Raw genomic sequence first — 10,095 nt, 5'->3', positions numbered from 1 at the left:
CTGTAAGGGTTCTATGGGCCATCGTGCAAGCAAGGACGATGCCCCCTTGCCATTGGTTGGGTAGTTAAATTCCATAACATTCAGGGTAATGTGGGCTCCTCAGGCCTCTAAAGCAACTGCACCTGCTTCTCCATTGATAGCTACGCCCTGCCCACAAGCAGGCTCCAGCATGACCGGTGGGCAGGCGCGCAACACCCATTGGACTCGAAGGGCTTCAGCCCCCCCCGTCGTGTGTGGCAGCCCGGGATGAGACAGCTTCCCGGGCAGACACACAGCCGCACCCGAGCACTTCACAGGTCTTTAAAAGACCATTCGCATGTTAATGAGACCTCGCTGTTGTTTCACCCCTTCTACGAGCCCCTGCAGCTCCATTCTGCATATTGCTTAAAGTTTCAACCCCCCCCCCGAATTTTTTTCTTAGCCCCCCCCCCCCCGAAATTTGGCTCTAGTTGCGCCTCTGCCGGTGGGCGCATGCAATTGGATGAGCTACAAATGGTACATGAATAAAAAAAGAAGTTTGGATTGTTGGGGGAAACAGAGACCCCTGGAGCTGCAATTTCTGACCTGTTGAGTTTGGCAGGGACAGAACCCGTTTTGGGGCCCCAATTCTGCCTCAAAAGTGAATTGTGCACCTGTTAAAATGAGGGCCTTAAAGTGTTGGGTCAAGAAAAAAATTATGCATGTTTTAATGCTCAATAAATGCTGACCCCCATCCTCTAGAAGCAGAGGCGCATGCAGGCCCCTGCAACGCCGGGGCCCCTAACACTCCAACATGCACCACTCAGCTGGAGGTCATGGAATATGTGTGAGATATGGGAGATTTGGGGGGGGCTTCATCACATTGTGCAAGAGGCCCCCATCATTTTTAGATATGCCACTGTCTAAAAGGACTTACTTGTTAGTGGTCCAAGGAATCATTTTTTTCAATTATGGATCCTTGGTGACATTCAGGAAAAACAATGAGTCACCTGAAGTGTCAAGACCTTAACCAGTCACGTGATACTATGAGGACCCCAGAATTGGGATTGTTCGAGCTTTTGAGGTCGCATAGACTAGTTAGGAAATAGTTGCTAGAGCTGGACAATTTCCTTTTACTGGGCGCACACACTATATACAAACAGTAAATAGAAAGCGTTATGTACCTGCATTTAAAACAATCATATTTGACTGGCTGTACCGAGAGGGGATAGGCATTGGTCCACTAAACTGCACCTTGCTGTATATAATTCCTAAGCTAGAAGAAGCACAGTTGGAAAACAACACTGTTTTCCTATATTCCCAATATCTGGAAATCTGAACGATTGCTCGTCTGGTTAATCCGCAGTACGTATCTGTATGCGGCGTTTTACTTAACACGTCAGGAGTTGCTAACGTCAATTTAAAAAAGACATTCTAGTGCATTGCAGGATTTAATTCTTCAATACAATATTAGTGGGTTTCTTTTGACCAATGAGAAAACAGGAAATATATTGAAGATAATTCCAGAACACTAATGCAGTCTAGGTTGTATGACGTTACAACGCATGCCATTACCCAGCATGGCGTTACAACGCAAATCTTTACCCCGACTTGCTTTCGGGGGTGCGCTGGAAGTTGGAGTAGTGTAATTTACTATTCCAACTCCTGTGTGTGCAACAGTAGGGAAGGTGTTGGAGTTAAATCCAACACCTTCCACCCCCTGCAACAAGCCATTTGCGTTGTAATGACATGCCGGGTAATGGCATGCATTGTAACGCATGCGTTGTAACGGTTGTTTCCCGCAGATGGTTGTATGAAATTACAACACAGACCATTACCCAGCATGCCGTTACAATGCAAATCTTTACCCTGAGTTGCTGTCGGGGGTGCGCTGGAAGTTGGAATAGTATAATTTACTATTCCAACTCCAGTGTGTGCAACTTTAGGGAAGGTGTGTGATTGAAATCCAACACCTTCTACACCCTGCAACAAGCCCTTCGTGTTGTACCAACATGCGGGGTAATGGCATGCGCTGTAACGCATGCGTTGTAATGGTTGTTTCCCCGCAGTCTAAGTCTTCCACCGCTAGGGGGCGTGTTTGACTCAATCGCTGACAGTGACACTTGGCAGCAGGAAAACCTGGTCATTCGGGCTGAGTAAACAGGCTTAGGAGTGACGCATGCCCAGGACAAAAAACCTGGCTTAGAGTGTGGCTGACGGGATACTTTGTCTCAAACTTGAGGCATACCCTCCCTCCTTTGTGCCCTCCCCCCACACTTCAAGCGCATTACGATATAATGGAGGTGTGATAGGAACTCTAAATCAGGCCCAACGCCTATTGATTTGTTAAAATACAGCCATTTAAAATCAGAAAACAGATACCTATGTTTCTCAGATCGTGTCCTCTGCCCTGTTCAACAACTCAAAGGCGGCGCCAGTGCCTTAATTCTAACCCAGCAAATACTCCTTTCGAGGTCAGTAAAATAAGTACCATTGAGTCGAGTGACAGTAACACTACACAACGACTATTAATAATATTGTATGACTTGCATGTGTTACCGCAGAACACTGAGGCCTCAGATGGCAACAACGGACGACGTAAACAATGGTATTCATGAATAAGTTACAAAGTGAAAATATGTACCATTGTCCAGAGCTCTCTCTGAACTCAGACGTCAAAGCACAGTTAGGATCCTGCGGGAACTAATCAATGACCTGAACCAACGATCTGTCACAGGCGTACACACTGAATAACGTAAACATTGACGAAAATATTGCATGTCCCAAATCTTTGGCAAATCAAAGTACTACAAAACCCTCAGTTTGCGTATTGTCCAGCAGAGGGCGCTTTTGGCACATCAGTAACACGCGCGGCGTTGCTTTTGTAACTAAGGAGTTGCTATTAGTTTCTCTGCTTAAAGAACGTGAAGAAAAGAATTGTTCGTGCCAAGTCGTTTATAGAAATTATGGCCGTTTGTTTCTCAAAAACACTCGATAACAACTGCTTCTACCATTTAACACAGAAACGATGTGTTCTTATCTAGACGTATAGTACCATACATAAAAATATATATGCAAATAACGGGAGCAACAGGGAACTCATCTAATTCCGTAGAGAAGTATTGCTGGTGGTCCATTTAAGAACAGCAGCAGAGCGTCCCTGTACCGCCACTTGATAAGCATGCAACTCTAGTACCCGAGTATTCAGAGCAATGGCTTGAACCTACGTGTCATTCAGAAGAGGGGACTATTACCGTAATAACCACCATGGCACGCACGTAAACCTGAACACGTACCATTGGGGGCGGACATGAAGAAACGCTCGTGTTGGAGTGATAACACTATTAATTCTGCCGGAATGCGGGACCAAGCTGAAAAAGACAAAAGGATGTTTCTGCAATGGCAGCATGAGAACTCATACTGGAGACTGCAAGGGCCTGTTATACTGCGATAGTGTATGTTCCAGACCCGTAACGGAAACTAAATATGCCCTCTAATACGTGGCAGAGTCCTGCAATTAGTTCGGCGGCTGTACCACGTGATCAGTACATCCTAAATGAAGTGATGTTCTAGCGAACATCCGAAATTAAGTGATGTAACAGAGGAACTCCTTTGTATCTCGAGGAAACGTTGCCTCGACTTGAAGGGGCATGTGTGTTAGAATGCCCGTTATAGCCCCACAACAAAACCAAAGAGACATGACAAATACACCAGGGCCACACAAAACAGCTCAGCAGAACGGGCAAATGAAAAATCATGGAAAACACACAAGACAGCAACAGCTCTGAGAAAGCCAGTGTAACTTTGGGAAACAGCTGGGGCCTGCTGAGAGCTGAGTAGGTCATCGAATGGAATAGTGCCTCGTGGATACCTACTAACGTTATATACTTCCGTGAGGCAGTTTGTTGAGCAATTAATTGTGCGTTTTGTTAACAAAGCTATAATAACACAAACAAAAAAACAGTGACTTCTTCCAACAGTCAGTCGGCAGTTTGGCACTCGGGTTTATGGTAGTAGCTGGGCTCGCTGTTGATAAATGCATCAGCCCGTTTTCCACAAACCCCCATTGCACAGTCCATCTTCTCTCTCTTGGCTTGCACCAAGGCTGTTACTCTCACATTAACACTGCTTGGAGTGTATTCCTCATTTTCCGAAATACAAAAGTGAACAGCTAAAAAAACACATCCGGACTAATTATTTTTCGCGATTAGTTTAACTTGGTCCAGCATGTTTGTGGAGTCACAGCAAGGCCTCGTTGCAAGTTAAAAGGTGGAGACCTGGGCCATAAGCTCCTTTGTCAGTCGGTGAACCTCGGCATGGCCTCCTCCCTGCGTAGGTTGCCCTCCATGAAACGCTCGCAGGGCCCTGGGAACTCGATTAGATCCGCCTCGTTGATGGCACACATGGCTGTGCGGGGCCGGTGCGCCTGGAAACCCGAGAAGTCCCCGGAGACCCCGGTGCCCACTGATCTGTAAGGTCTGCGGGTGGAGTACATGTGGCGCACGGCCGGTGGCACGGGAGCCTTGCGGCGGGCCCAGCCCCGGCGCAGGGCACGGGAGCCCCAGGCTGCCAGCACTAGCAGCACCAGCAGCGCGTTGGCCGCCAGCAGGCCCAGAATCAGCAGCTGGTAGTCCAGGGGCCGGGCGCCCTCGGGAGCGGTCACTAAGCCAGCGCAGTGGTCCCGGGGGGCCACTGGGCAGGCGAGCCCCCCCAGCAGGCTCTCCACGCACACCATGTAGGGGGTGTCCCCGCGCAGCTCCCGCAGCGTGGCCACCGCTTGTGCGCTTTCGGGCAGGTAGAAGAAGCGGGGAAAGCGGCTCTGAGGGGGCGGCTGTTGCCCGAAGCGATCGTAAAGCAGGCGGAAGCGCACGGGCCCCGCGGTCAGAGGGCTCAGGTGGTCCCGCACCCCCCAGCGCACAGAGGCAGTGCTGCTCGTCACCGCAGACACAGTCAGGTTAAACAGAAAGTGTTTGTTGAACTCGCAGGGATCGGACACCAAGGGAGGGAAGTGGCCCCGGGCTGCGTGTGGGAGAGAGCGGGGCCCTGGGACAGCGCTGGCCGGGCTGGGTGATGAAGGGGCCACTCCAGTGAGCAGGTTCAGGATGCTGGGGGCGGTGGGATGGGTGCCCTGCCGCCGCCGCCAAGCGTGTTTAAGGGCTGGCATGCGAGCTTCGGACACCGGTCCTCGGCCCCCCTCTGTAGGGGCGTGCTCCATCTGCTGACTGTGATGGGTACTGGCGGTGGCGCTAGTCTTGGTGCTGGCCTGGGGCGGAAGCTTCCGCCGCCCTCCTCTCCTTCTGCTGGCCCGCTTGGGCGGCAGTGATACCCACAGTACCCCAGAGCGTGTCCCCGCAAGTTCTCTGCCGCTGCGGTCTGCGGGGACCAGAGGGGAGTCGGTGCTGCCACCCGGCAGACAGGCCTCCTCGCTGAGCTGAGCGTCCTCCAGGTAGTCCAGGTACTTCCCCTGCAGTAGCGCCGGGTGGCGGCACTGCACGAAAACGGTGAGCAGCCGTCCCTGGGAGTGCGTGGCGCCCATCCACTGCTTCAGGCCCCGCAGCCGACAGTCACAGGTCCAGCGGTTGTCATCCAGGTCAAGGCGGTGCAGAGCAGGGTTAGAAGCAAAGGCCTGGCCAGGGAGGGCGGTCAGCAAGTTGCCCTGCAGCCTCAGTTCCCCCAGTGCAGGCAGCCCACCAAAGGCCGCCGGGTGTATGCTGGACAGCAGGTTCCGGCTCAAATCCAGCACCTCCAGGCTTGGGAGCGGTTCCAGGAGCGCCCCGGGAAGGTATGTCAGGAGGTTGCCGTCCAGCCTCAGCTCTCGCAGGGTCCCCAGCCCCTCGAAGGCATCGTCCTCCAGCTGTGCCAGGCGATTGTCGCTGAGCACCAGGCGGGCGAGCCGCCCCAGAGGTGCGAACACCCGGCCCCCCAGGTGCTGCAGCTGGTTGGCAGAGAGAACCAGGGTGTCGAGGGCGCTCAGAGGGCGAAAGGTGGCTGGGTGCCGCAACGCCCCCTGCAGGTTACCTGAGAGGTTAAGTAGCCGCAGTCGACCCAGGCCCGAGAAAGCGTCCCTGGCCAGGCTGCGAAGGCGGTTGTTCTCCAAGTGCAGGTACAGTAGGTTCCCCAGTGGCGAGAAGAGCGCCTCCTGCAGGCCCTGGAGCGCATTGCCGTCCAGCCTCAGTTTCACCAGGCTCCCCAGGCTCGCGAAGCAACCCTTGCCCAGCGCGCTCAGCTCGTTGCCGTTCAGGTTCAGCACCCGCAGCTTATGCAGGGCCGTCAGGGCTCCAGGGACAAGGCCCGACAGCAGGTTGTTGCCCAGGTAGAGCTCCTCCAGGCGGCCTAGCTTTTGGAAAGCCTTGGGGTGGATGTATCGGATCTGGTTGTACTGCAGGTCCAACCTCTGCAGGCGGCTGAAGCGGGGCAGGTCGAAGGCGCTGATGTTGCTGATGAAGTTGCCCCCCAGGCTGTAGGTGAGGGTGTCCTCGGGGCTGGGCAGGCTGCTGGCCTTCGGCACCATTCGAAGCCCCCGGTTGGTGCACAAGATGTGCTGGTGCTGCTGGCAGTCGCACGGCTCCGGACAGATCAGATCCGCGGAAGGGAGAAGCAGGCCGAGCCCACAGAGCACCGCCGTCAGCCGCAGGATTCCGGGTGCCTCCATGCCCATAGCGGGCGCCTCTCCTGCATGCCCCTCGGCCTACGACCACTCCCTGGTTGCCCGCAAGCGGTCAGATGTGCAGGCCCCAGCTCACCTTCCAGCGAGGGCAGCAGACGAGCCCCCAAACACAAGTTCATAACATCTCTGAGGGCCCGGACGGTGATCTGTGCCGGCGCCACCTTCTCTCGGACATCTCTCCTTCCACAGACACGCTTCTGTGTCCCTCCATGAACGTTCCCAGCAGGCCCGGTTGTTATTTCGGACTGAGCCGGGGAACAGCTGGTGGCCTGGAGCCCCCGGGCTCAAGCTCCCCGCCCTCTCCTCTTCATCACCCCCACACAGTGACTCCCGTGAACTCCAGGGCCGCGAGCGTGGAGAAGCAGAGTCTGAAAACCCTTATTGTTTCTTATCCAAAACCTCCCAGCTGGCAGGAGGGCTCCGTTGAACTAGCACACTGGAAAGCTCAGAAAAATGCGAAGGAAAAAAAAACACAGGCGGAAATTCGTACTTCCCACACTTTTCCCCCCGAGACTCCATGGAAGGAAAGAGGATCGGATTGGAAGAGTTGCAGACCCGGCGGGGAGGGGAGGGAAGACCTGGGCCCACACTTCTGTTTCTGATCAATAGAAGGGGGTGGGGGCTTAGCGCCAAACCCGAGCACTGCGTTGTCAATTACTTTAGGACAATGTCATTTACTGCTTGCTTTTCGAGTTAAGGGCCTTTTACCCGGCCAGTCGGAATAACACATGGACTGCTATCCGTCGCCTGGGGGCGCTGTTGGTCCTGGGTACAGGCTTCGTTGTTGAATGACAGCGCTCCAGGTGTTGTTGCTGTTAAGCTATCTCAGCTCGGGAAATTGGCTCAACGCACCAGAAACCGGGCGCCGGTCCTAACAAGCACTATAAATGGTAGGCACTTTAAAGCTACCAGTACCCATTTGCCAATCAACATTTGAGGGCAGGTTATGCTAAGACATATTTACAAGACTGCCTGGCTACAATCCCAGGCTTGAACTCAAAGAGCCACATGATGGTATTATAGGAATGAGACACCGCTGCTGTTCATTTACTCACTCTGATGTGGCATGAGGAGTAATGCTTTGGTACAGTGGTATTCACACTTTTCAATGCCGCCCCTCACCCCCACCTGGGAAGAAAAAGTATCCCCCCTCAAAAAAATCACAATTATTCTATTAAACTGGCAATGTTTAAATGTGTCTAGACTTAAACTTTGCAGTTAAGTTCTGTACCGTTTTAAAAATTTAATAAAATACATGATTGCCAAACATCCAATGCTGGTCAAGCAGGCCTTATTAACGTGTAAAAGTATCCACAGTGTGGTTATTCAAAACGGGGGTGTGGGGGTGAAGAACATTTGGAGTCCCTTCCCTTTTGACACCTTCTTCCAGCCAGGATAAAAATGACAACCTTTTTTAGTGATGGCCCATTAGAGTGGCTTACTGCTGTTCAGCACCCCCCTGAAATCAGCATGGTGCATCTTTAGGCCAGAGCCTGGCACCCCTCCCCTGGGATCACATGAGGCCCCCCTGGGGGGGGGGGCACCCCCCCAGTTTGAATACCCCTGCCTTAGTTGGACCGTCACCCAGCCCTTGGTCTGAGAGTGCCCCTACTTACAAGAAATTGTAACACTCTTTGGTCGTCACTGTAAAGCACTCTGTCTCACAGCTATACACACACACGCACGCACGCACCCACACACACACACACGCACGCATGCGCACACACACACGCACGTACGCGCGCACACACACACACATGTTTTTGATAAACTCAATTTTATCCTACGAACATCTAAAGCATCCTGCCCTTGAGAAGGAAATAAAAAATGCTAACAATAATAAAAATATATATTCCGACTCTTTAAGCTCCTGGAGATTGATGAGGCACAATTTAGCAGCGATAGATGGGGGATGCCACTGGACCCAATCTGGTTTTTGTTGACCTTTTCTGTCTGTGGTCTGCAGACAAAGGTCCATACAACGGTCTAAGAATACTAGGACACAGGTATGTGGTTATGGGCTGATAAGTCAGCCAAGTTCATGGAAGGAGACAGAAAAAGAAATGATGGAAACATTGAAAAAAGACAGAGGCAGCAGCGATTTGAGGGAGTGGAAAAAAAGTAAGAAAGAAAAAAGATTAAGAAAAAAATGGTACCAATTGGAAAGAAGGAATGGGAGAAGAAAGGCATGTGAAAACAAAATATCAATGTAATTAAAGGCGAAAGGAAGGAAACACAACGAAGGAAAGGTGGAAGGAAGGGCGCAAGGATGAATGAATTGAAGAGTAAAAGGAAGGTGGTTAGATGTATCGATGTTTGAATGGAAGGCTCATTGGAGGGCTGGAAAAGTGAAAGAATGGACAGATGGGAGGATGGAAAGGTGAATGAGTGGGTGGATGGATGGAAAGCTGAAAAATGTACAGATGAAAGGATGAAAAGGTGAGTGGATGAAACGGTGGACAGACAAATGTGTGAACATATGGATGAATTGAGTGGCCGATGGATGGGAGGGAGAAAAGGATGGAAGGTTGGAAAGGTAAAAGGATGGGTGGGTGAATGGAAGGGTAGGAGAACGAATGAACAGATGGATGGCTGAAAGAGTGAAGGAAAGGTTAGAGATATGTGTTAGGTTTATTCCATACAAAAGTATGCAATACGGTGGGTTATCTTACGGGCGATCCAAGGGCAGGCAGCTGTACCAACCTATGCTGCCCTGCCCGCCTGATGAGCCAAGCACTGTGGAGAAACCAATCAGCGCTACCCTTATGGGGGTGATCCCCTTACTGGATCACTGGTGATCCCCTTACTGGATCACGTGACACATTGGTCCCTTATTACTCACGCCCCTTTCAGGGCGGAGCGGAGCAAGGCAAACCCCCGGTTGGTCAGGCCCACAACCGCCCGAAGGACTAACGGGGCACCGACGCAGTTGTTCCAGGACCCTCCACACGAGGTTCCTGTGATTTGGTCTGTTTCCCGGTTCACTGGGGAGGCCCACCCTTCCGGGGCTTGAGGTGCCCAGGGGTGGTCTGGGTTGGGAAGAACACGCTGTCCTGAGTTGGAGGGCCTGGTGCGTCGGGAGGCGGGCGAGAGCAAGCAATGCCCTCCCGTCCCACTGTGTGGCGATGCCCGCGGGGGACCCTGGCCAGCTGTTGAGAACCCTCGCTCCCGGCACTCCTCAATTCCCCACACTGAGCATGCTGCACCCGCGGTCCAGCACAGAACAGCTAAAGAATTTGTCGCATCGAGTCCGGCGGGACTTCGACGGCGATAGCTGGGACAGGGGCCCCCGCGCACCCCCCCCAGACGCGCCAATAGTTATACGTTGCGCCAGCTCGACCCGAAGGTACAGAGCGCCACACATGAGCACCGTATTTACATTAACGACATTAACAAGACTCCGCGACCGCGGGCCCAGTTAGCGATGTTTCTCGCTTATTTATGTAGCGCCAGCTCGACGCGAAGGTATA

The 10,095-nt window shown here is 52.5% G+C and overlaps 1 protein-coding gene across 1 annotated transcript; it reads right to left on the bottom strand.

Moving 5' to 3' along the window:
* Positions 1-436: 436 nt before the first annotated feature.
* Positions 437-7,171, bottom strand: TRIL (TLR4 interactor with leucine rich repeats). Its single transcript, XM_085631604.1, has one exon. It carries the CDS (start codon positions 6,614-6,616, stop codon positions 4,256-4,258), a length of 2,361 nt encoding a protein of 786 aa, XP_085487730.1. The 5' UTR covers positions 6,617-7,171; the 3' UTR covers positions 437-4,255.
* Between the last annotated feature and the right edge of the window lie 2,924 nt (positions 7,172-10,095).

The sequence above is a fragment of the Triturus cristatus genome, chromosome 10 (genome assembly GCF_964204655.1).
Source record: "Triturus cristatus chromosome 10, aTriCri1.1, whole genome shotgun sequence".
NCBI lineage: Eukaryota > Metazoa > Chordata > Amphibia > Caudata > Salamandridae > Triturus > Triturus cristatus.
This window is presented reverse-complemented; position numbering and strand designations above follow the sequence as displayed.

Excerpts from the sequence above, each read along its gene's own strand:
- TRIL (XM_085631604.1), bottom strand. The coding sequence starts at position 6,616 with ATGGGCATGGAGGCACCCGGAATCCTGCGGCTGACGGCGGTGCTCTGT.